Source organism: Geotrypetes seraphini, chromosome 4, assembly GCF_902459505.1.
Source record: "Geotrypetes seraphini chromosome 4, aGeoSer1.1, whole genome shotgun sequence".
Lineage (NCBI taxonomy): Eukaryota > Metazoa > Chordata > Amphibia > Gymnophiona > Dermophiidae > Geotrypetes > Geotrypetes seraphini.
This window is the reverse complement of record NC_047087.1, coordinates 10,189,998-10,216,521: the sequence shown is the minus strand read 5'-3', so window position 1 is coordinate 10,216,521 and position 26,524 is coordinate 10,189,998. Positions and strand designations below refer to the sequence as shown.

The 26,524-nt window shown below is 45.6% G+C and overlaps 1 protein-coding gene across 1 annotated transcript in view; it reads right to left on the bottom strand.

Annotated features, from left to right (window-relative positions):
- Window positions 1–532: 532 nt before the first annotated feature.
- LOC117358819 (cytochrome b-245 light chain) overlaps window positions 533–26,524 on the bottom strand; it is a 46,649-nt gene continuing 20,657 nt past the window's right edge. Inside the window, exons 4-6 of the mRNA XM_033940545.1 lie at window positions 1,623–1,706; window positions 1,255–1,336; window positions 533–1,158 (exon numbers count right to left, since the gene is read on the bottom strand). Coding sequence (XP_033796436.1) covers window positions 970–1,158; window positions 1,255–1,336; window positions 1,623–1,706 — 355 coding nt within the window. The 3' untranslated portion in view covers window positions 533–969. The remainder of the gene's footprint in view (window positions 1,159–1,254; window positions 1,337–1,622; window positions 1,707–26,524) is intronic.

Below are 26,524 nucleotides of genomic sequence, written 5' to 3'. Positions count from 1 at the left end.
CCCGTCCCGTCGCTGCAGGGATGGCAACAGAGATTGATCCTGCGGGGCACTGGGACAAATTTGTCCCCATTTCATTCTCTAATGGGGGAGGGGGGCAAGGGAGGACGGTCCGCCCCAGGCGCCTCTGGTTGAAGTTGTTGATCGCGGCAGTCAACACCGTGCTCTTCGTGACTCCGTCGGCTCTCCCACTGACGTCACTTCCGGGTGCCGCGCATAGAACCAGATGTCAGAGGGAGAGCCGATGGGTTGCGAGGAGCGCGTGGTTGACCACTGCGGGCAAAAGCTTCAATTACACCTGTGGTCTCAAACCCGCGGCCTGGGGACCACATGCGGCTCACCAGGTACTATTTTGAGGCCCTCGGTATGTTTATCATAATCACAAAAGTGAAATAAAACAGTTTCTTGATCATATGTCTCTTTAGCTATAAATGACAATATTATTATTAAGACTTAGCCAAAAGGAAAGATTTATAAACTATCAAGAGTTTTACCTCATACAAAATTGTCATTTCTTTAATAAGACATTATTTTTTTCTGAGGCCCTCTGAGTACCTACAAATCCAAAATGTGGCCCTGCAAAGGGTTTGACTTTGAGACCGCTGGCCTAAAGGTACGAGGGAAGGGAAGGGGACAGAGACGAGGGTGGGGGAGGGGCGCCCACCAGTGACCTGGAGCAAGGGCGGGTTAAGTGACTTGCCCAAGGAACGATGGGGGGAATCAAAGCCAGTTGCTTAGGTTCTCCGTCCGCAGACTTGTAAATAGCTGAAAGGAAGAACTGAATCTAACCAAGTCTTTTGCAAATCAACAGTAGCTGTAGAATTTCATGTTTTATGCATGTGGAGATTCTGTCCATGGCTTCACCCTGTTTCCCAAGAAAGGCAATCACTAAAATGCCGGAACCTTCTGCCCATTCCATACAAGTGCAGGACTAGTGGCGGTGGGGAGGGTCGGCAAAATCTTGTTTTCAGATTACTCCGCAACTGGGAAGGGATTGTCATACTCCTCGCCCACGGCGCCCTCAACTGCCGCCTTCTTCCGAGCTTCAGGGGGTGGCCGAGGTGGGGGATTCTCAGGGGGACGTTTTATGGTCTCGGCGATGCGTGGCTTCTCCTGGGGTTTGGCCTCGATTGGCTGCCATTCCTCTCCACAGACAGCAGCCTGGTGGGAGGGAAAAACTGTTAGTCAGATGCTGAGACAGAGGACGGGGGGAGGGGGGGTCACTGTCAATTAAGGAAAGCCCTAAGAACCACTTACCAGTAAATAGATGAGACTGGCAATGCCAAGACAGACGGTCCCAAGTACAGTGGAGAGGAGGAATCCTCCAGGCACTGCAAGACTGAAGAGAAGAGGGTGGTGAGATAAGGACATGAGATTAAAGATGGGCAGTGCAAAACTGGAGGATGCTATTGGATAAAGGAAAAGGTTACACCCGTGAGCTTGTGAGGGAGGGAGACGCTCCCTGCCCCTGAGGTGTCCATCACCAGCTCTTCCCATGGCTGCCCTAATGAGAGAGAATTATGCACTAATTTGCCAACTTGGCCGTGTGTTCAGGAATTTTTTCACCCCTGCTGTTCCCTCCCCAGATTCCTTTGCTCCTGAGTTTTAGAAAGGACCTGACTTACGCAGCATGCAGGAAGGCACGGACATAGTAGTTCCTGGTGAGGGGACCAAAGATCTTCACTGCAGGCGTCATAAAGCGCTGACCACTGTGGAGGAGAGAAAAGAAAGAAGCCATCATGATGACCTGCTCTAGGGAGGTTCCCCCAACTCAGACCCAGCGGTTCACCCACTTCACACAGCATTTCACACCTCATCCTCTACCCAAACCACTTAAGCTCATCCCTCTTAGGCCAGGGTTCTCAAAAACCCGCGTCAAAAAGCGACGGTCTGCTAACGCAGCCATTCTGAAAGCAAATTAAAAATATCAAGTCATTCTCAAAAAAATCACACATGCAAAAGAGGTCGGTGGACAGCAGTGAAGATTCGCTAAATTTACATGTGCCCATCGCTGGGGATAGCAATGGGCACATGCACAAAAAAAACGGGAAAAGAAAAAAAAACCCCAAAAACTACCCCACAACAGCGGGAGAAATGTTCAGTCACTCCCACTCCCAACCAACACCCCTCCCCCCCATAGCAGGAGAGATGCCGATTCTCTACTGCAGCAAACAAACGCCCCCCCCTTACCTCCGACGCAACTCCACCCCCTTACCTCCATGTAGATGTCTGACCTGAGGGAAGCGGATTCCCTCCACCCAGCTGGCCCACGTCTTCCAAAATGGGCCTTTCCCTCCCCGGCAGGAAAAGTCCATACTCTGTCATTGAGAAAGACACGGGGGAAGCCACTGCTTGCTCTGGATCGGTAGCATGGAATGTTGCTACTCTCTGGGATTCTAGAATCTTGTTACTCTCTGGGATTCCGGAATCTTGCTATTCTTTGAGACTCTGTCTGGAATATTGCTACTCTTTGGGATTCTAGAATCTTGTTACTCTCTGGGATTCCGGAATCTTGCTATTCTTTGAGACTCTGTCTGGAATATTGCTACTCTTTGGGATTCTAGAATCTTGTTACTCTCTGGGATTCCGGAATCTTGCTATTCTTTGGGATTCTACTTATATGGAATATTGCTACTCCTTGGGTTTTGGCCAGGTACTAGTGACCTGGATTGGCCACCGTGAGAACGGGCTACTGGGCTTGATGGACCATTGGTCTGACCCAGTAAGGCTATTCTTATGGTCTTATATTCTAATATGCCACTACAGACAGGGCTTCCCTAAAGCACAGTTACTTACCGTATCCAGGAACAGCAGGCAGATATTCTCACATATGGGTGACGTCACTGATGGAGCCCCGGTACGGACCACTTTAAAAGTGCATCGCCACTTTAAGATTTTAGAAAGTTTGCGATAGCTGGAACCGCGCATGCACGAGTGCTTTCCCGCCCGACATAGGGTGCCTCAGTTAAGATAAGCCAGCTAAGAAGCCAATCCAGGGAGGTGGGTGGGTTGTGAGAATATCTGTCTGCTGCCCCTGGATAACTCCTGTTATGGTACGGAACTGTGCTTTATCCCAGGACAAGCAGGCAGCATATTCTCACATATGGGTGACCTCCAAGCTAACAGAAATGGGATGGTGGGAGCGTTGGCCTTTAGAAAAATAAATTTTAAAATACAGATTGGTCGAAGTGCCCATTCTGTCTGGAGAAAGATTCTAGACAGTAGTGGGAAGTGAATGTATGAACTGAGGACCAGGTATAGATCTGAGGAAAGCCAAGGAAGCTGCCGTAGCTCTAATTTTGTGGACTGTGACACGACTCTCCAGTGCCAGTCCAGTCTGAGCATAACAGAACGAAATGCAGGCAGTCAGCCAGATGGAAATCGTTCTCTTGGAAACAAAATGCCCTAATTTGTTTGGATCAAAAGAGAAGAACATTTGAGGAAATGTGCGATGTGGCTTTGTCCGGTCAATAAAATTGATCAAAGCCCGTTTACAGTCCAAAGTATGTAAAGCGGTTTCTCCAGCATGAGAATGAGGCTTAGGGAAAAACACTGGAGAACAATTGACTGACTAATATGAAATTCAGTGACAACTGGATGGGTACGTAGAGCCCCCTTGCCATAATGAAAACTGTAGAGAGTGGAGCTACTACCCAGGTGTGTAACTCACTGGCCCTCCTGGCAGAGGTGAGAGCAATAAAGAAGACCACTTTCCAGGTGAGAAACTTGAGATGGGCTGTGGCCATTGGTTCAAATGGTGGCTTCATCAACCTGGAAAATACCACATTAAGGTTCCAGACAACAGGGGGGGACTGAAGAGGTGGTTTGACACTGAAAAGCCCTATTATGACTCTGTACATCAAAAGATGAGCAGTAAGAGGTGTTCCTGTGACTGGAATATGAAAAGCTGTAAGAGCACTGAGATAGACTCTAACAGATGTAGATTTGAGACCAGAATCAGACAGATGAAGCAGAGAATCCAACACCAAATCCACTGATAAGGAGTACTTAGTCCACTTTCGTTGATAACATTGTTGAGTGGCTGGTTTCCTGGATGCATCAAAAATTTGTTGAATAGGCTGAGAGGAATGTAAGGTAGATGGATTCAGCCCGAGAAAACCCAAGGTGACAGGTGTAGTGATGGCAGGTTGGGATGCAGAAGAGATTCCTGATTCTGAGTAAACAGAATAGGAAATACTGGAAGAGGTATGGGCTCCCTGGAACTGAGTTGAAGTAGAAGGGAGAACCAATGTTGCCTGGACCACCGTGGAACAATGAGAATCATGGTGGCCGCTTCACTCTTGAGCTTGAACAGAGCTCTCAAGATGAGGATTGGGGTAGATGCATATAGACATAGGCCTGTCCAATCCAAGAAAAAGGCATCTGCTTCCAGGTGGAGAGGAGAGTAAAGCCCGGAGCAAAACTGGGGCAACTGGTGATTGTGAAGAGCTGTAAGCAAGTTCACTTCTGGGGAGCCCCATTGAGCAAAGATGGACTGGAGAGTTGCAGAGTTGAGAGTCCCTTCGTGAGGCTGAAGAATTCTGCTGAGGTTGTCTGCTAGGGAATTGTTCTCCCCTTGAATGTAGACAGCCGTTAGGTGCAAATGGTTGCCCAAGTCCAGAACTTTTGGGCCTCCTGACATAACAGGAGAGAACCCATGCCTCCTTGTTTGATGATGCAGTACATTTCTACTTGATTGAGCAAAGGAGGAAGACTTGGGGCCAGAGAAGATGATGGAACGCCTTGAGGACATTAAAAAAATCGCCCTGAGCTCCAGGAAAGTGATGTGAAATGTCCACTTCTTGACGTACAAAGACCCCGAGTCTGAAGATCGTCCATATGAACCCCCCTCCCACCCAGGCATAAGGGGATGCATCCGTCGTGAGGACCTTGTGCTGAGGGGGTAAGTGAAAAAGGAGACCTCTGGAGAGATCGGAAGAGGTCATCCACCATCGAAGCGACTGCAAAAGAAATGATGGCACAGATATATGTTGTGAGAGATGATCAGTTGCTTGAGACCACTGAGAAGCAATAGCCACTGAGGAGTGCAAAGAAGTAGCCTTGCCAGTGGTGTCACATGGACAGTGGAAAGGTAAAGACAAAGTCTTGGTAGGAGTTCTCCAGGACACAGGGAAGTCATGTGACCTGAAAACCTTCAAGTGCCACACAAAAAATGTTCAAATTGTGAACAGGCAAAAGAGAGCAAGTTCAGAAGAAGAAATGCTCTCAACAGAGAAAAAAAGGGCCAAATTCTGGAGACCCTTGGTAGAATCACCGTCAAAATTGAAGTGTAGTAGTCGTACCGGAAAAGAAAAATCTGAAGATGGCAGAGCGGTGGAGTCACAAAACGCAAGCATGCCTTCTTAATATTAAAAAAGATGTGAGGCCGTAAGAAGGGCCTGATAGTGGAAACTGTGCTAGGTGACTGAAAAGCACAAGCACGTACAGGAAGCTCTAAGGAATGAAAGGAAAAACGAGGCTTCCCTGAAATCCAAAAAGCGAAAACTCGGAAGGAGCAAGAATACCGCACCTGGGTGCGAAAACAACAGCAGAACCGAAAGGTGAGAAAACCAATCAAGTGAGAAGGAGAAAAAAAACAACTCCAGACCCATAGAAATGAAGGATGTCAAGAGCTGGATAACGGCAGAAAGACGAAAATCCCAAGGCCAAAAGGCTAAAGGACTCAGAACGTAAAAGAGGAAAAAATGCTGTGATGAAAACCAGGAGAAGAAAATTTATCCTTAAAAGGATTGAGCGGCCTCCTCCTCCCCTACAGCCACTCCCAAACCTCGCTGGTGGTTTTTGAATCTTCAAGCATTAACCAACTGTTTTTCCAGCAGTGAATCAATTTCTCAGTCACGAGAGCATTTTTTACCAACTGCATTTCACCAGGAACCTGTTTGAATCATACTATTCGGGTCCCCTGAGTCAGGGAACGAAACGGAGCCACGTTGGGACCCCCGAGTCCTGCTTAAGCCAAGTGCTATTTTGTATATACCACCATCATACAGTGACTTTTGAATGCATCTAAGTCTTTCAAATATAAAAGTTTGTTTGAAACAGAGCTAAGCAATATTCTGTGGAGTAGTGATCAAAGTTTTTATAAAACAACAATGACTGGAAGGTGAACTCTTCACCCAAGGGAGGTTTTCAAGCCTTCCTTACAGAGTTCCATATCTCTGGGGACATTTTATAAACTTTACTTTGATCACTCTCCATGAATTTTGTTATAAAATGGAGGTCAGTTGCATAATTTGACACTCCCAAACCTCCGGCATGAAGTATAAAGGAATGTAGGAAACTGAGGAATAGGCTGGATATTCCTAAGCAGACAGCCTCAAACATTAGTGGAACAGTGAAATGAGGAATGAATATACCTGGTTGATCCTGTATTGCAGCAAAATCAAGGCCAAAACTGTATTGACGGGAAAGCTAACTGATAGGCTCTCCGCCCTTGTTAGTTCCCGTCAATGATGCTTCTAATAGCACAGTTACTTACCGTAACAGGTGTTATACAGGGACAGCAGGCAGATATTCTCAACATGTGGGTGACGTCACCGACAGAGCCCCCTAGTGGACGTTTTTGCAAGCAGACTTGCTTGAAGACCTTCAAGCTTGCGCTTGGCCTGCACGTGCCCCTCCCGCCCGACCTAGGGCATGCGTCTCCTCAGCGTGGCCTCAGTTCAGATAGCAAGCAAAGAAGCCAACCGCAGGGAGGTGGGCGGGTTGCGAGAATACCTGCCCTGCTGTCTCTGGATAACACCTGTTACGGTAAGTAACTGTGCTTTATCACAGGACATCAAACAAATAGTGGCACCAATTGGCTGAATACTACCACTAACTGGCTCTTTAATACACCTCCTTGACTTCTTATTTATGTATTCCACCGAAGCTCCTCAGTGAGCCAAACTTAAACTCTCAACAGGAGAGCCTGTGTGGTGACTATCCTCATTAGAGCTTAAAGATCGGTGTTTTCTCTGTATCTGATTTATTTTTATAGTTTATTTTATGCAATTTTTCATTATTTAATTAAAGTGCCAGTGCTTATTCTGAAAATCAGTTTTATAAATATATTCATAAGCTAAATGCTGACAGCTTGAACATTTCTGGTAAGGGGTATTTGTAGACTTAGTAAGATAATGGGAACCTATTAGGTATTGTTTTTTGCAGGACTTTCCCCGACCCTGAAAAAGAATGAAACAGCAATGATTCTTAAGCTAAGTATCAATTTATGAATATATTTATAAAACTGATTTTAAGAATAAGCACTGGCACTTTAATTAAATAATCAAAAATTGCATAAAATAAACTTTAGGGGTGAGCAACCTGGAAAGGGACTTGGGGGTGATGGTCGACTCATCACTGAAACCATCGGCGCAATGTGCGACAACCTCAAAGAAAGCAAACAGAATGCTGGGCATCATCAAAAAGGGTATCACAACCCGGACGAAGGAAGTCATCATGCCGCTGTATCGCGCAATGGTGCACCCGCACCTGGAGTACTGTGTTCAATACTGGTCGCCGTACCTCAAGAAGGACATGGCGGTACTCGAGGGAGTGCAGAGGAGGGCGACTAAGCTGATAAAAGGTATGGAAAAGTTTCCATACGCTGACAGGTTAAAAATGCTGGGGCTGTTCTCCCTGGAGAAAAGGAGACTTAGAGGGGACATGATAGAAACCTTCAAAATCCTTAAGGGCATAGAGAGAGTAAATAAGGACAGATTCTTCAAACTGAGGGGAGCCACAAGCACTAGGGGTCACTCGGAGAAATTGAAAGGGGACAGGTTTAGAACAAATGCTAGAAAATTCTTTTTTACGCAGAGGGTGGTGGACACATGGAACGCGCTTCCGGAGGAAGTGATAGGCCAGAACTCTGTACAGGGGTTCAAGAAGGGTTTGGATAGGTTCCTGGAGGATAAAGGGATAGAGGGGTACAGATAGAACTTGAGGTAGGTTATAAAAGAGGTCAGAAACCACTTCACAGGTCGCAGACCTGAAGAACCGCCGCGGGAGCGGACCACTGGGCGAGATGGACCTCGGTCTGACCCAGTGGAGGCAACTTCTTATATCTTATAAAAATAAATCAGATACAGAGAAAACAGCGATCTTTAAGCTCTAATGAGGAGAGTCACCACACAGGCTCTCCTGTTGAGAGTTTAAGTTTGGCTCACTGAGGAGCTTCGGTGGAATACATAAAGTTTCAAGTTTATTAGGTTTCTTGATTAATCGCTTAATCAGACTTCTAAGCGATGTACATATTAAAATTTACATTTGTTAGGTGACAATACAATACATAAAATACTTAAAAAGGACTAAATTACACTCAATTTAACATATTCTTAACATTAGGTGAGGAGGGATGAAATACAATTCATTAAAGTAAAGAAAAGACATTCAGGGAAAATACAAGAGGGTAACAGATAAAAAATATAATAAAATTAAGTGGGGTAGTAATATAATAAAATTAGTTTGCAAAGGCATCTTTAAAAAGAAAAGTTTTTAAGTTACTTTTAAATTTTCCAAATTCCTTCTCTTCCCTTAAAGAAATTGGGAGGGCATTCCAAGTCTGTGGTGCAGTACATGAAAAAATAAATTGTCGTCTAGTGTTTATAATTTTCAAAGAGGGAATAGACAATAAGTCATCTTTTAGAATTTGAGACTTTAAGACTCAAGGAGGTGTATTATCCCAGGACAAGCAGGCAACATGTGGGAGCTAACCAGAATGGGATGGTGGGAGAATTGGCAATTTAGGAGAACAGATTTTGCAACACGGACTGGACAAAGTGGCCGTCACGCCTGGAGAAAGTCGTGCGAGGTAAACGTATGAACCGAGGACCAATTGGCAGCCTTACAGATTTCCTCAATGGGGGTGGAGCGGAGGAAAGCAACAGACGCCGCCATCGCTCGGACCTTGTGGCCTGTGACTCGACCCGGCAGGGAGAGGCCAGCCTGAGCGTAACAGAAAGAGATACAAGCGGCCAACTAGTTAGAAATGGTCCGCTTAGAGACAGAGTGACCCAAGCGATTAGGATTGAAAGTGAGGAACAGCTGGGGAACAGAACAATGAGGAGCGGTGCGCTTCAAATAGAAGACCAGCACACGCTTACAAACAAGAGAATGCAGAGCTACCTTTCCAGGGTGAGAATGGGGCTTCGGAAAACACACAGGAAGAACAATGGATTGGTTGATGTGAAACTCAGAAACAACATTAGGCAAGAACTTAGGATGGGTACGGAGAACCACCTTATCATGATGGAAGACAGTGAAGGGTGGGTTCGCCATCATTCCTTTTGGATTTTACCTTTAATCGTTTTCTCTTTCCTATCATAAATTGTATTTCTTCCCCTTCTACTCCATTGTTTCCTTGTTATAGTTTTAATTACCTTGTTTTAATTTGTCTGTTTTTAATGACTTTGTTGTTAATGTTTACCTCTTATTTTTTGTACATTTTAGAAATTTATGTTATTATTTGTACATCGCTTAGTAATTGTGATAGGCGATTAATCAAATAACTAATAAACTTGAAACTTGAAGCTCACTGACCTGACGGGCAAAAGTGAGAGCAATAAGAAACACAAACCTTCCAAGTAAGATACTTCAAGTGAGCAAGGACCACGTTAAGATCCCAAACCACAGGAGGAGGATTAAGGGGTGGATGAACGTGGAAAAGGTCCTTCATGAAGCGGGAAACCACAGGATGAACAGAGATAGGCTTCCCGTCAATCAGATGGTGAAAAGCAGTAATGGCACTAAGGTGGACTCAAACCGAAGAGGACTTGAGTCCCGCGCCAGACATGTGTAACAGATAATCCAGGACAGCAGACAAGGAGGCAGATAGCGGCTCCAGCTGCCGTGTAGCACACCAGGAAGAAAAGCGGATCCACTTCTGATGGTAACATTGGCGAATGGACTCCTTCTGAGACGCCTCCAGGACGTCCAGGACAGGCTGGGAGAACTGGAACAAGGGCATTAAGTCTCGAGGAACCAAGCCATCAAATGCAGAGACTGTAGGTTGGGATGAAGCAGCGAACCCCGACTCTGCATAAGCAGAGAAGGAAAAACAGGCAGAAGAAAAGATCCCTGGAACCGAGTTGCAACAGAAGGGAGAACCATGGCTGTCGGGGCCACCAAGGAGCTATCAGAATCATGGTGGCACGCGTGGACTTGAGCCTGACGAGAGTCTTCAGAATCAGAGCGAAAGGAGGGAACGCATACAGAAACAGGTTCGTCCAATCCAGTAGAAAAGCCTCCGCCTCGAGCCTGAGAGGGGCGTAAACCCTGGAGCAGAAGCGGGGCAACTTGTGATTGAGGGGGGATGCGAACAGATCAACATCCGGAGTCCCCCAATGAGCAAACACCTTGACGCAGGGTCAAGGAATGGATGGACCACTCGTGAGGCTGCAGAAGACGACTCAACTTGTCCGCCAGACAATTGTGCTGGCCCTGAATGTAGACCGCTCGAAGGAATATGTTGCGGTGGATGGCCCAATCCCAGAGTCGCATCACCTCTTGGCACAGGGACAGGGACCCCATGCCCTCTTGTTTGTTGATATAATACATGGTGACCTGGTTGTCCGTGCGGATCAGCACCATTCGGTCACGAAGCAGGTGACAAAAAGCTTTCAGGGCAAGGAAAATCGCTCGAAGCTCCAGCAGATTGATGTGACAAAGGCGGTCGGCACTGGACCAGAGACCCTAAGTGTGAAGTCCGTCCAGATGAGCCCCCCCAAGCATAGGCCGACGAGTCCATCATGAGGACCTTCTGTGGAGGAGGAGCATGAAACAGAAAACCTCTGGAAAGATTGGAAGAGAGCATCCACCAACGAGAAACTGCTTCAACAAAGGAGTCACGACAATGAGATGAGAGACAGGATCTCGATCCTGGTTCCATTGTGACGCCAGAGTCCATTGAGGAATATGGAGGTGAAGTCTGTCAAAAGGAGTCACGTGAACCGTGGAGGCTATGTGACCATGTAGGACCATCATGAGCCGAGCCGGGGCCGAGGACAGATGGGCCACCCGCTGGCATAACCGAACAAGGGCCTTCTGATGAGGCCGAGGCAAGAAGGAGCGGAGACGAACCGTGTCGAGGACCGCTCCGATGGACTTTAGAGACTGGGACGGGCAGAGGTGAGACTTGGGAAAGTTCACCTCGAAGCCGAGACTGAAGGAGAAAGAGGGTTTGATTCGTTGCTCGCAGAACCTCTTGGCGAGAGGACGCTTTGATCAACCAGTCGTAGAGGTAGGGAAACACCTGCAGGCCGCGGAGACACAGGGCCGCAGCTACCACAACCAGGCATTTTGTGAAAACCCTCGGAGAGGCCGCCAGGCCGAAGGGAAGAACACGATACTGGAGATGATGATCCACCACCCGGAATCTCAGGAACCGGCGAGAGGCCAGGTGTATTGGAATGTGCGTGTACGATTCCTTGAGGTCTAGCGAGCACAGCCAGTCCCCCTCGTCCAAGAGGGGGTACAACGTAGGAAGGGTGAGCATCCTGAACCGTTCCCTGACCAGAAACTTGTTCAGAGCATGGAGATCCAGGATTGGACGCAGATCCCCCGTCTTCTTGGGCACCAGAAAGTACCGGGAGTAAAATCCCATATTCCACTGGTCCGGAGGAACCTCCTCGACTGCCCGGAGGCGAAGAAGGGCCTGAGCTTCTCGCAGAAGGAGGGGCAGCTGAGACCGGGCCGAAGGAAACTCCCTTGGAGGAAGGTCCGGGGGCACGTGACTGAAGTGAAGGGATGATGGAAAGCACCCAACTGTCGGTTGTAAGACTTTCCCACTGGGAGTAGTAATGAAGGAGATGCCCCCCCGATTAGGAGGGGAGAAGTCTCCAGAAGGAAGGGAGCCTAAAGGCTCATACCGGAATTGTCAAAAAGAAGGCCCTGGCTTCGCCGGAGCCTGGACCTTAGCTTGTCGCTGCTGCTGTTGTTGCGGCCGCTTCAAAGGAGGCCGAGAGAACGCAGGAATAGATTTCTGTGGATATCTCCGGAGAGGGATTTTATACTGCTTGAGTCAGAGGGGTCTTCGGCTTAAGTCTTACCAGAGAGGCGAAAGACCATTCATGTTCCGAGAGGCACTTGGTGGCCACCTCTATGGAATCAATAAACAGCTCATTACCCACGCAAGGGAGATTGGCTAGATGATCCTGGAGATTCGGATCCATATCCACAATTCTGAGCCAAGCGAGGCGACACAAGGCGATCGCAAAAGCCGTGACCCTCGAGGACAACTCGAAGGCATCATAGGCCGCCTGAAACATATAGAGTCAGAGCTGGGAGAGAGTCTCCTTGAGGAGACGAAACTCCTGACGACGAGAATCTGGCACATCTGCCCAGAATGAGTGGAGGGCTTCCACACAGAACCGGAGGTAGGACATGAAGATAAAGTTATAGTTGAGGACATTGTTCGCCATCATTGAGTTTTGATAAAGACGGCGACCAAACTTGTCCATCGTACGGCCCTCCCGGCCCAGCGGGACGGCTGCGTATACCTTCAAGGGGTTGGATTTCTTCAAGGAAGATTCAACCACCAAGGATTGGTGAGAAAGCTGAGAACTCTCGAACCCCTTGACCGGGATTGTCCAGTAACGGGACTCCAATTTGGAGGGAATAGCCGGGACCACATAAGGGGTCTCCAAGTTCCAGAGAAATGTTTGCTGGAGAACCTGGTGCAACAGCAAGCGCAGCGCCTCCTGGGGCGGATGAGCAACACCCATCTCCGCCAGGAATTCCTGGGTATAACGGGACTCAGATTAGAGGTCCAGGTTCAAGGCCCTGCCCATGTCAGCAATGAAACGAGTGAAGGAAGAGTTTCGAGAAGAAGACTCATCTTCAGGAGGGGATCCCGAACGAGATCTGGGGGCAGCAGAGAAAGAGGGAGAAATTTCCCTCGAATAGCATGCCGGCGCCTCGGAGTCCTGCGAATGGGAAAACGAGGAGGCTCGAATAAAGTCGGAGGCGTCGAGGAACAACGCCTCATAAGGTGGGTCGGGGAGGACCCCGGAGTCCGAGGGGCCTTCCTGTGGAGCCCCGGAGAAGAAGGGGTGAAGGAAAATTACTCCACCAGCTTCGAAGAAGACCCCTGAGAGGTGGACATCCGCCCCGATGGGGAATGCACAGTAAAGTCCAACTCGAGGACAAGGGTGTGCCTGGAAGGTTTCGCAGTTGGAGACCTGCCCCGAAGGGACAGAGAAGACCGCAGCCTTTTAGGAGGGGCAAACCTCGGCAACGTAGCGGGTGAAAAGCGGGTCCCCGTCACGGGCCTCCGGAAAGTCACAGGCCCCGATTCTGGGGACGAAGAATCGCTCGAGGGAATCCGGTGAGTCTTGTGGGCATGGCCCCGAGACACAAGCGAAGGACGCTCAGGCTGGTCAGACCAGGGCTGGGTTAAGACCGAGGTCAGAGGCGTCGAGGCCGGAACCAGTTGGCTCACCACCAAGGAAAGCTGCGAGGTAAGGATAGCCTTAAGCATGTCCTCGAACATGGGCACTGAGACCAAAGAATGTTGGGTCACAGGTGCAGCAGTGCGCTCCTTCGGGGGTGATCTCGAGGAAGAGTATTCCCTACATGAGAAGGCACGCTTAGAATGAGGTCTCGAAGATGCTGACGAGGCTGCACTCGCAATAGACTCAGAGGTAGGCTTCTTTGCCGGCACACCGGAGGAGGAAAGAGGAGACTTATCCGAGGCCGGAGTAGCAGGAGGAGCCAAGGCCGGAGCCTTGGAGGTCGAGGGGGACTTCGAGGCCGAGGCCCCCAACACCGGTGCCGAGGCTGAGCTCGAGGCCTGTCCCACAGGATCCATCGGGCCAAAAAGTTGGAGAATCTTGGCCACTCTTCGACGAAGAGCCTGCAGTTGCAAAGTTGCATAACGCGGACACGACTCAGCGTGGTGCTCCACACCCAGGCACTCCACACACCAACGATGAGGATCGGTGATGGAGATTACCTGGTTGCACTTAGTGCAGTTCTTGAACCCGGTGTGAGGCCGGGACATAAGAAAAAACACGGCCGCTGCCCCGCAAGACCAAGCGGCCAGAGTAAGACCGGAGACCCGGTCAAAAGGACGCGAAAGAAAATAAAGAAAAACAAAGACGGAGCACAGTGACTCAAACAAAAAGAACAAAGAAAGCTGCAGTGCAAGAGGGACGAGATCGCGCGCAGCAAGGGAGCAGAGCTTCTGGCTCCGCGGAAAACATAGAACTGAGGCCACGCTGAGGAGACGCATGCCCTAGGTCGGGCGGGAGGAGCACACGCGCATATGCGGGGCCAATCGCAAGCTTGAAGGTCTTCAAGCAAATTTGCTTGCGAAAACGTCCGCTAGGGGGCTCCGTCGGTGACGTCACCCACATGTTGAGAATATGCTGCCTGCTTGTCCTGGGATAAAGTATGTAAGTACTGAGAAGACAGAGTCAAGAAACAGAAGACGACACTGTGTATCAATTCAATGTACAGTAGGAATGTCGACTCTCCTTCCATAGCAACACCGAAACGAAAGTCCGAAGAAACACGTCAAAAAAGGCTGACGTGAATTGAATATTGCCCTCACCAGCAGGTATACATACACTAGATCCTGAAGACTTCTTCAAGGTAGATTGCACTAGCAATTCACAAAGAAGTTAAGGTGTATCAAACGCAGAAATAGGAATTACTCTGTAGAAAACGAGTCTCATAGAAACCCCTGAAAAGGGAAAAATTAGGGACTCTAATCTAAAGAGAAAACTCTCCTTTAAAAAGGGAAAAAATTTTAATAGTTCCCTAAAAAAATTTGTTAAGACTGAAGAAGCAGAGTCAGGCAGTGGAAGACAATGCTGAAGAAAGAGTAGCATCACGGAAGAAGACCGGTATTGGCGAGTCATCGGTGTCGAGTCTTTGACAAGAAGTGGTGGCACCGATGGCAACTCCACTGCAGATGCCACCGGTGTCGATGGTTCAGACCGGAGTGGCACCGGAAGAATCGATGTCGACACGGGCAAAAATTTTGGTCGACACCAGCATCAGAAAATGCTCACCCAATTCTTCCCCAAGCAAGTTGTGTATCTTTTGCGTTAGGGTAAATACCGTTACCGCTGCTTTGCAGTCACCGAGTGGATACAAGAGAAAAAGACATACATACACCCAATTCCTCCCATAGCAAGTTATCAATCTGTTGCGGAAGGGAGAGCACTGGTTCCGCTAGGTTATTGTTCGGTACCATGAGTGTCACAAAAGGATGAGGTCAGAACTGGGTGGTGATGAAACTTTATGAAAACAATATGGTGAAGCTGAGTCCCAGTTGCGAAGAAAAACACTGGTACCATAGACTGTTCATCAGTATCATCGGAATCGTTGACCTGTCTCAAACAGATAAAGTCAACGTCAAGCTCCACATCGGGACCGGTCACATATGGAATTGCATCAAAAGTAGCATGAGTTGAATTTTAAGTGGAGCTCAAGCTTTTGAGACTGAAGGAATAAACACTGGTACCGTTTGCTTTGTCGCCGGTACCATCGGTATCAAGGTCCGGTGCTGAGATGATCAAAGACCAGGTACTTCACAAGAACAGGTGACAGGTATGGGACATATCCAAACACCAGTACCATTGGCGTTATCATGGGAGCGGGCAATTTTGGGAGCGGGCACTTTTAGGACTATTTCAAGATCAGCATGACTCAATACAAATGTGACCTGAGTCCCAGTGGAGGAAGTCCACATACACAAACAGCACAAAATGACACCGGAGGCAGGCAGTACTGCTGGTGGCGAGAGGTGCGGTGTCACCAAGAACGGTATCGACATCAGGCAGTCTATGCTGAAAAAAATAGGACGCTGCTGGATCCTCCGACGATGAAACTTTGACCCCACACCTCCGGTGTGGGGAAGGTAAAAAAAGGAGGATGAGAAAGTCCGTTGATGAGGAACCTGTTCTTCTGCTTCTTTCTTTCCCATCGGTTCTTTTTGGGGTTTTTTTTAAGAAAAGTGAAGATGGTGCAGTGGCTTCAAAAGGATTAAAAAAGCTGGAACACAACTTCGCTAGATAAAACTCAGTCAACCACTTGATGTGGAGGGGAAACAACAGCCGAGGAAACTTAAGGCCGGAGGCTGAAGTAAACAAGTAGGCCCCACCGAGTCAAACTTGAAAATGAGCTAAAGTTTAAAAAGAGATTTCTTTTTTTTTTTTTTAAGAAAACAATACTAAAGAAAAAAAAGGGGGAAAAAACTGACTAAAAGTCAGAAAGCCGCGAGAGCGAGAAGGCAAGAAAAGTTAAACAATCATTATATGCGTCTTCTTAGCTCTGAGGAACAACAAATCCTGCGTCGGGCAGGAAGGCACTCGCACATGCGCGCTTCGAGCTATCACAAACTTTCTAAAGTCTTAAAGTGGCGATACACTTTTAAAGTGGTCCGTACCGGAGCTCTGTCAATGACGTCACCCATACGTGAGAATATGCTGCCTGCTTGTCCTGGGATAATAAGATTTATCCAACACTGGGGATTGACAGATTTATGGGGAAGTGAACATGGCCCACAACATGATTACACTTTACATAAGAATATCAGAATACCCTTATTGGGTAGGGGAAAGGTCCATCAAGCCCAGTAGCCTGTTCTCACGATGGCCAATTCAGATTATTAGTACCTGGCCAAAACCCAAAGAGTAGCAACATTCCATCCAGAATCTCAAAGACTAGCAAGATTCCGGAATCCCAGAGAGTAACAAGATTCTAGAATCCCAAAGAGTAGCAACATTCCATCCAGAATCTCAAAGAATAGCAAGATTCCAGAATCCCAGAGAATAACAAGATTCTAGAATCCCAAAGAGTAGCAACATTCCATCCAGAATCTCAAAGAATAGAAACATTCCGGAATCCCAGAGAATAACAAGATTCTAGAATCCCAAAGAGTAGCAACATTCCATACAGAATCTCAAAGAATAGCAACATTCCGGAATCCCAGAGAATAACAAGATTCTAGAATCCCAAAGAGTAGCAATATTCCATACAGAATCTCAAAGAATAGAAACATTCCGGAATCCCAGAGAATAACAAGATTCTAGAATCTCAAAGAGTAGCAACATTCCATACAGAATCTCAAAGACTAGCAAGATTCCGGAATCCCAGAGAGTAACAAGATTCTAGAATCCCAAAGAGTAGCAACATTCCATCCAGAATCCCAAAGAATAGCAAGATTCCGGAATCCCAGAGAGTAACAAGATTCTAGAATCCCAAAGAGTAGCAACATTCCATCCAGAATCTCAAAGAATAGAAACATTCCGGAATCCCAGAGAATAACAAGATTCTAGAATCCCAAAGAGTAGCAACATTCCATTCAGAATCTCAAAGAATAGAAACATTCCGGAATCCCAGAGAATAACAAGATTCTAGAATCCCAAAGAGTAGCAACATTCCATCCAGAATCTCAAAGAATAGAAACATTCCGGAATCCCAGAGAATAACAAGATTCTAGAATCCCAAAGAGTAGCAACATTCCATCCAGAATCTCAAAGAATAGCAACATTCCGGAATCCCAGAGAATAACAAGATTCTAGAATCCCAAAGAGTAGCAACATTCCATCCAGAATCTCAAAGACTAGCAAGATTCCGGAATCCCAGAGAGTAACAAGATTCTAGAATCCCAAAGAGTAGCAACATTCCATCCAGAATCTCAAAGAATAGAAACATTCCGGAATCCCAGAGAATAACAAGATTCTAGAATCCCAAAGAGTAGCAACATTCCATTCAGAATCTCAAAGAATAGAAACATTCCGGAATCCCAGAGAATAACAAGATTCTAGAATCCCAAAGAGTAGCAACATTCCATCCAGAATCTCAAAGAATAGAAACATTCCGGAATCCCAGAGAATAACAAGATTCTAGAATCCCAAAGAGTAGCAACATTCCATCCAGAATCTCAAAGAATAGCAACATTCCGGAATCCCAGAGAATAACAAGATTCTAGAATCCCAAAGAGTAGCAACATTCCATCCAGAATCTCAAAGAATAGAAACATTCCGGAATCCCAGAGAATAACAAGATTCTAGAATCCCAAAGAGTAGCAACATTCCATACAGAATCTCAAAGAATAGCAACATTCCGGAATCCCAGAGAATAACAAGATTCTAGAATCCCAAAGAGTAGCAATATTCCATACAGAATCTCAAAGAATAGAAACATTCCGGAATCCCAGAGAATAACAAGATTCTAGAATCCCAAAGAGTAGCAACATTCCATCCAGAATCTCAAAGAATAGCAACATTCCGGAATCCCAGAGAATAACAAGATTCTAGAATCCCAAAGAGTAGCAATATTCCATACAGAATCTCAAAGAATAGCAACATTCCGGAATCCCAGAGAATAACAAGATTCTAGAATATCAAAGAGTAGCAACATTCCATTCAGAATCTCAAAGAATAGAAACATTCCGGAATCCCAGAGAGTAACAAGATTCTAGAATCCCAAAGAGTAGCAACATTCCATCCAGAATCTCAAAGAATAGAAACATTCCGGAATCCCAGAGAATAACAAGATTCTAGAATCCCAAAGAGTAGCAACATTCCATTCAGAATCTCAAAGAATAGAAACATTCCGGAATCCCAGAGAATAACAAGATTCTAGAATCCCAAAGAGTAGCAACATTCCATCCAGAATCTCAAAGAATAGAAACATTCCGGAATCCCAGAGAATAACAAGATTCTAGAATCCCAAAGAGTAGCAACATTCCATCCAGAATCTCAAAGAATAGCAACATTCCGGAATCCCAGAGAATAACAAGATTCTAGAATCCCAAAGAGTAGCAACATTCCATCCAGAATCTCAAAGACTAGCAAGATTCCGGAATCCCAGAGAGTAACAAGATTCTAGAATCCCAAAGAGTAGCAACATTCCATACAGAATCTCAAAGAATAGCAAGATTCCAGAATCCCAGAGAGTAACAAGATTCTAGAATCCCAAAGAGTAGCAACATTCCATCCAGAATCCCAAAGAATAGCAAGATTCCGGAATCCCAGAGAGTAACAAGATTCTAGAATCCCAAAGAGTAGCAACATTCCATCCAGAATCTCAAAGAATAGAAACATTCCGGAATCCCAGAGAATAACAAGATTCTAGAATCCCAAAGAGTAGCAACATTCCATTCAGAATCTCAAAGAATAGAAACATTCCGGAATCCCAGAGAATAACAAGATTCTAGAATCCCAAAGAGTAGCAACATTCCATCCAGAATCTCAAAGAATAGAAACATTCCGGAATCCCAGAGAATAACAAGATTCTAGAATCCCAAAGAGTAGCAACATTCCATCCAGAATCTCAAAGAATAGAAACATTCCGGAATCCCAGAGAGTAACAAGATTCTAGAATCCCAAAGAGTAGCAACATTCCATCCAGAATCTCAAAGAATAGAAACATTCCGGAATCCCAGAGAATAACAAGATTCTAGAATCCCAAAGAGTAGCAACATTCCATTCAGAATCTCAAAGAATAGAAACATTCCGGAATCCCAGAGAATAACAAGATTCTAGAATCCCAAAGAGTAGCAACATTCCATCCAGAATCTCAAAGAATAGAAACATTCCGGAATCCCAGAGAATAACAAGATTCTAGAATCCCAAAGAGTAGCAACATTCCATCCAGAATCTCAAAGAATAGAAACATTCCGGAATCCCAGAGAATAACAAGATTCTAGAATCCCAAAGAGTAGCAACATTCCATCCAGAATCTCAAAGAATAGCAACATTCCGGAATCCCAGAGAGTAACAAGATTCTAGAATCCCAAAGAGTAGCAACATTCCATCCAGAATCTCAAAGAATAGAAACATTCCGGAATCCCAGAGAATAACAAGATTCTAGAATCCCAAAGAGTAGCAACATTCCATACAGAATCTCAAAGAATAGCAACATTCCGGAATCCCAGAGAATAACAAGATTCTAGAATCCCAAAGAGTAGCAATATTCCATACAGAATCTCAAAGAATAGAAACATTCCGGAATCCCAGAGAATAACAAGATTCTAGAATCCCAAAGAGTAGCAACATTCCATTCAGAATCTCAAAGAATAGAAACATTCCGGAATCCCAGAGAATAACAAGATTCTAGAATCCCAAAGAGTAGCAACATTCCATCCAGAATCTCAAAGAATAGAAACATTCCGGAATCCCAGAGAATAACAAGATTCTAGAATCCCAAAGAGTAGCAACATTCCATTCAGAATCTCAAAGAATAGAAACATTCCGGAATCCCAGAGAATAACAAGATTCTAGAATCCCAAAGAGTAGCAACATTCCATCCAGAATCTCAAAGAATAGAAACATTCCGGAATCCCAGAGAATAACAAGATTCTAGAATCCCAAAGAGTAGCAACATTCCATCCAGAATCTCAAAGAATAGAAACATTCCGGAATCCCAGAGAATAACAAGATTCTAGAATCCCAAAGAGTAGCAACATTCCATACAGAATCTCAAAGAATAGCAACATTCCGGAATCCCAGAGAATAACAAGATTCTAGAATCCCAAAGAGTAGCAATATTCCATACAGAATCTCAAAGAATAGCAACATTCCGGAATCCCAGAGAATAACAAGATTCTAGAATCTCAAAGAGTAGCAACATTCCATACAGAATCTCAAAGACTAGCAAGATTCCGGAATCCCAGAGAGTAACAAGATTCTAGAATCCCAAAGAGTAGCAACATTCCATACAGAATCTCAAAGACAAGCAAGATTCCGGAATCCCAGAGAATAACAAGATTCTAGAATCCCAAAGAGTAGCAACATTCCATACAGAATCTCAAAGAATAGAAACATTCCGGAATCCCAGAGAATAACAAGATTCTAGAATCCCAAAGAGTAGCAACATTCCATACAGAATCTCAAAGAATAGCAACATTCAGGAATCCCAGAGAATAACAAGATTCTAGAATCTCAAAGAGTAGCAACATTCCATACAGAATCTCAAAGACTAGCAAGATTCCGGAATCCCAGAGAGTAACAAGATTCTAGAATCCCAAAGAGTAGCAACATTCCATGCTACCGATCCAGGGCAAGCAGTGGCTTCCCCCATGTCTGTCTCAATAACAGACTTTGGACTTTCTATTCCCCAGTACATCAGACTTATTCCCATATAGATATGTGGCTAGGGGATGGAAGTATTTTAAAAGACATCAAGGACACTCATATACTTTCCCATACTTTCTTAGATCATGGTCCAGTAATACTTAACTTTGGACAATAAATCCCATCACTGGATATTCCCTGATGCTTTAATTTTAGACCCCAACAATATAGAGCTTCTAGAAAAGGATTTACTTGAATTTTTGGAATTTAATGATAACCCTGAGGTTATTCTGTGGGAGATGTTAATTTAATTTGAAATTTGTTTTTATTGCCAAAAAGAATAACAACCAACAACCACATGTGACAAATAAGAATTGGTACTTTTCCAACAGTATACAAAAAGAGGGTCACCCCACCCCCTCATTAAGAGGACTGGACTCTGATGTCCTCCCGGGTTATAAAGAGACCCGGAAACCCAACTCCCCCCCCAACCTCCCCCCCCCACCAAAGACCCCGGAGCAAAAAAGAAACCAAGGTCAGACAGGTGGGGTAGGATACAACTGCAGTCTGTTCAAAATTCGACTATGACTCCTCGGAGACAAACTGTCCAAATAAGGAGACCAAGTTCGAACAAAGTCTCTGCTCCGGAGACGAGAGGAGTAAGACAGCCGGGCTTCCCAGCCCATAAGTTCGTGTAATTTATTCCTCCAATACCAAAAGGAGTCAGCCAGTGGTTCAAAATACACTTTTCCCCCAAAATATAACATTTATTCAAAAACAATTTTTCAGCAGAGGTATAAACAGAAAAGTGAGCAAACAGCATGTGTTTCACCTGTTTATACTACTGCTAAAAAAACTATGGGAGATGTTAAAAGCAGACATGCAAGGTAAGATCATCTCTCTTCATGCTCATCTTAAAAAAAACCCAACTAACCCCCCACTTTTCTTTTCTTTTTTTACAAAGCTGTACTGCTGAATAATGTGAGTTAAATGCCGAGCTGCCCATTCTATTCCTATGGGGGGTTCGGCATTTAGCTCACATTGCTCAGCAGCGCAGCTTTGTAAAACTGTGTGGGGGGGGGGAGGAGATGGGGGGTGGGTAAATTGGCCCAAGAACACAAATTGAGATAAACCATCCAGAGTTTGGATGATGAACAGAGAGAGGATCTCCATAAAACTAGGGTCCAACTGCAAAACTCAGAACTCACAAACATTAATATTCAATTACAGAAGGTACAACAAAACACATTTTGAGTTTGGCATTAAGGCCAGCAGGCAGCTAGCATGGAAATTTCAAAAGCAATCAATGAGAAGCCATATGTTTTTAATCTCATATTCCCAAATGGATGTCCCTTTAACTGATACTAAGGATATTCAAAAGGAGTTTCTTGCCTTTTATGTTAAACTTTATACACCCGAGATGATTCCATCACCAGAGCAGATCCTTCAGTATTTGGATCAAATCACTCTCCCACAATTGTCAGAAGCTCAACAATGATCTCAACCTATCACAGTTGAGGAAACATTGATGGCTATTAAAGCTTTACGTCATGGCAAGTCTCCAGGTATAGATGGTTATATAAGTGTTTTTAGAAATACCTAGCCCTCTTGTTATCCAAAATATTTCGTTCCATTCAAGAACATACTGAACTTCCCTATTCATAGAGGCTGTCAGGGATCACTATACAAGTAAAACCAGGTAAAGGCCCAGCTAGATGTAGTTCATATCGTCCAATTGCACTCTTAGGGACAGATTATAAAATGTTTACAAAAATTCCAGCACTACATGCCGTCTAGCATACATACAGATCAAGTAGGAATCATCGCTGGTAGATGCACTTTTGTCAATATACGAGGTTCATTTCACTTAATGAAACGGGTGACTCAGTCGAATCAAACATCTTTGATACTATTCTTAGATGCAGGAAAAGCTTTGACCAAGTCATTTGGCCATATATATTTGCAGTTTTGGAGAGACTAGAGATGCGGGAACAGTTATTACATTGGGTGCAATCTTTATAAAAGGCACTTCTGTCCTGCTCACAAATTAATGTGCAATACACACCTAATTTTGAGATCTATAGAGGTGCACACCAGGGATGTGCGTTACCACTGTTACTTTTTGCTTTATTCGTAGGACCCCTAGCACAACAAATATGAGCCCAAGAGCTGGTCTCGATGGGCAACCATAACATAGAGCTGGTAGGCCCGTGTTGTTGGAACAACAAGAAAATTGACCCTGATCCCTCCACAAAGAGGACACCACCAAAAAACAAAAGGCTTGCGAGTGTTGAAGTCCAAGATTCAGGGGAAAAAAATTCGATTCGATTCGATTCAGCCTATTGAATCAATTTTTTGATTCGATTCGATTTTCCTGCCCAATTGGGTGGTTTTTTCCAAATATCCTGGTGGGTTTATTTTATAGCCTCTTCACCCCCTTTGCCCTGTCCTACCCACACTGGTCCTATGGCGTAAACAAAATAAGCAAACAAAAAATACTTTTCCTCTCTCTGTTAAATCTTAGCTCACGTTCCCAGGCCAACACCAGCTCTGGAAGGATACACATTTCAAATCTGACATATTATAATCACAAAACAGAAAATAAAATTATTTTTCCTTCCTTTTGTTGTCTGGTCATTTTTCAAATCATGTTGGTCCCATGTTGATCTGGTTGTCTTCTGATCAGGCTCTCCTTCTTTCTTCTTTCTCCGTGCTAACCATCCATCTTCCATCTCTGTCTTTGTCTTCCCCTTCTGTTTCCCTTTCCTCCCCTGGAGGTCTGGCATCTTTCATCTCCATAACCTGCAGCTGCAGCAATGGACCCCACCATCCACAGATCCACCATCTCTCTTTTTCTCAACTACCCTTTTATCCAGCATCTCTCTTCTGTGTCCCTGTCCCTATTCTCCTCTCCAGTACTGTCCCCCTTGTGTCCCTGTTCCTATGCTCCCTCCATGCCCAGCATCTTATCTCTCCCCATATCCAGCTTCTTCTTTCTCTCTTCCTTACCTCCTGTATCCCCTTCCCCATGTACAGGCTTTCTCCTACTATGTCCTGCCATCCTGCATCCTGCCCACCTACTTTGGAGCAGTATCTGTCCCTCTTGTACCCTTACTCTTGTGGTCTTGCATTTCTTCTCCTTCTCTCCTTTAGTCTAGCACCTCTCCTTTGCTTTCCTCCCCCTCTTTTTGGTTTGGTCTCTCTCTTCCCTTCACTTCACCCCAGGTCTGGCATCTCTCCTCCCCTCTCTTACACCTTCCTCCTCCTCCCTCTGCACAGGCCTGCCTGCCTCCCTGCTATGAAGGCCTGCTCCCCGCTGCGAAGACCTGCTCCCCCGCAAAGGCCTGCCCCCTGCCATGAAAGCACTCTTTGGCCTGCTCTCCCCGCAAGCCTGTATCTTCCCCGCTCATACCTTAAGGCTAATACGGCAGCTCTGATATCAGGGGCAGAACCGTAGCAGAGAGAATGTGCCGCTGAGGATGACGGGAAGCTGCAGGGATTGTTATAGCACTAGCAATCCATATTAGCCTAAAGGTAAGTGGAGAAGCTGAGGGTGGCCTTTCTGACTGACCCTCTCCCCTCAAGCAGGAGCGGCAGCGGATGGCCAGCAAGAGGCTTTAGGAAGGCACGGAGGAAGGGTCGGTCATTGAATCAGGAGGCTGATTTTTTTAAAAATTGAATTGATTCACCTGATTCGAATCGGTGCATCGGGCAGCAGTAGTTCAAGATGAAGGCTTTATTAAGACAAATAAATAATCCACATAAAAACATCTAGGGCCTGAACCACTGGAAACATCTGGACCCAACACGGTCCGTGTTTCAACACAATTGTCTCCTTCAGGGGTCCCTATTAGTCCTATAGAGAGACTTGTGGATTAATTGCTTTGAACTTGCAGTCTTAGCACAGAGATTACCGTTGCAATTAATCCACAAGTCTGTCTATAGGACTAATAGGGACCCCTGAAGGAGACAATTGTGTTGAAACACAGACCGTATTGGGTCCAGATGTTTCCAGTGGTTCAGGCCCTAGATGTTTTTATGTGGATTATTTGTCTTAATAAAGCCTTCATCTTGGACATCAACTCTCCACAAGCCTTTTGTTTTTAGGCCCATATTATTGTCCATTGAGACCTTACTGGGAAGGTCAGCAGCAGCATACTGGAGGGGGTGGCTCCGAGGGGATGCGATTGGCTGGTGGCAATTCCCGCCAGGGGAATTTGAAGGGATTGGCTGAGGGAGAGCAACTGTGAAGAGTTCTGGGGGGAGGAAAACTGGGACCTCGGAGGATACAAGGCTTACCTGGTCCTGGGAGGCAGCTTTTTCTGCCCGTCCGCCCCTTTTGTTGGCCAGTTGTGGTTGATCGGGAGGTAGCTTGGGATGCCGGGGAGGGGGGGGACGGTTATCCCGAGCTACTGGTTGCTGGGCTCATCCGGAGATGAGCAGCGGGATGTCTAGAAGCTGTGCCTTTGGGTTGGGCAACCCTGGGAAATGGTGCATGGAGGTACTTGCCACCCCTCAGACCCTTGCTGGCATGGCATGGCCGGGGACTATAAGAATAATTAGGCTTATTTTTGGTAGCTCAGTAATGTTCTATTTGCTGATATGTTTAAACTTGGCATGACTGCCAATAAACAGAGCTGCGGCTATTTACCCAAGAAGAGAGTTTGTGTTGTGATTATATTCAGCACTTATAAAAACTTTGAAAAAACTTTTTGGACCGATGACGATTCTTGGTGTATAATATACTGTGTGTATTGAAACTTGATTTTCACACAGTTACACCACTGAGGTCTATGAATTGTTATAATATAACATGTTATCCTAAGGTCTTCTCTTGAACAAACGTGATTATATTATGACCATGTAAAGGGGAGAATGTATTGCAAGTAGCAAGGTGGAAGTGGAGGGATAATGGGTGACAACCGGGCTTTCCAGATCCCGCCGTTAATACGAGATGCTAGAGCTATCACGACTATACAATGTGGTAGAGAGACCTGCACTATTCTGTTATTTGCCGATGATATCCTGTTAACACAACCTAGCTGGGTCGTTGACATTTTGCAACAATATAACCAAATATCAGGTTTTCAAATGAATAGGACCAATTAAATATTAACCTATATGAAGTTAATTTACTGCCACCAAAATTTCCCTTTAGATGGGCATTAAAAAGCATCAAATACCTAGTCGTACGTATCTCTCCATCTCCTGGTGAAAGAGTTGTTTTTAGAACTAGAGAGATGGGAGGGTCTCAATCTTTCATGGCTGAAACGTACTCAAGCTTTGAAAATGATCGTTTTGCCTAAATGACTGTATTTGTTTGTAGCCTATTACGTTCCCACATTCTTTTTTCAAGGAAAACACTAGAGGAAATGCAATTCTGGACTTAATTCTAAATGGTCTACGAGGACCGGCACAAGATGTAGAAGTAGAAGGGACGCTGGGAAACAGCGATCACAATATGATCCGCTTCACTCTGGGCGCAGGGGAGAAAC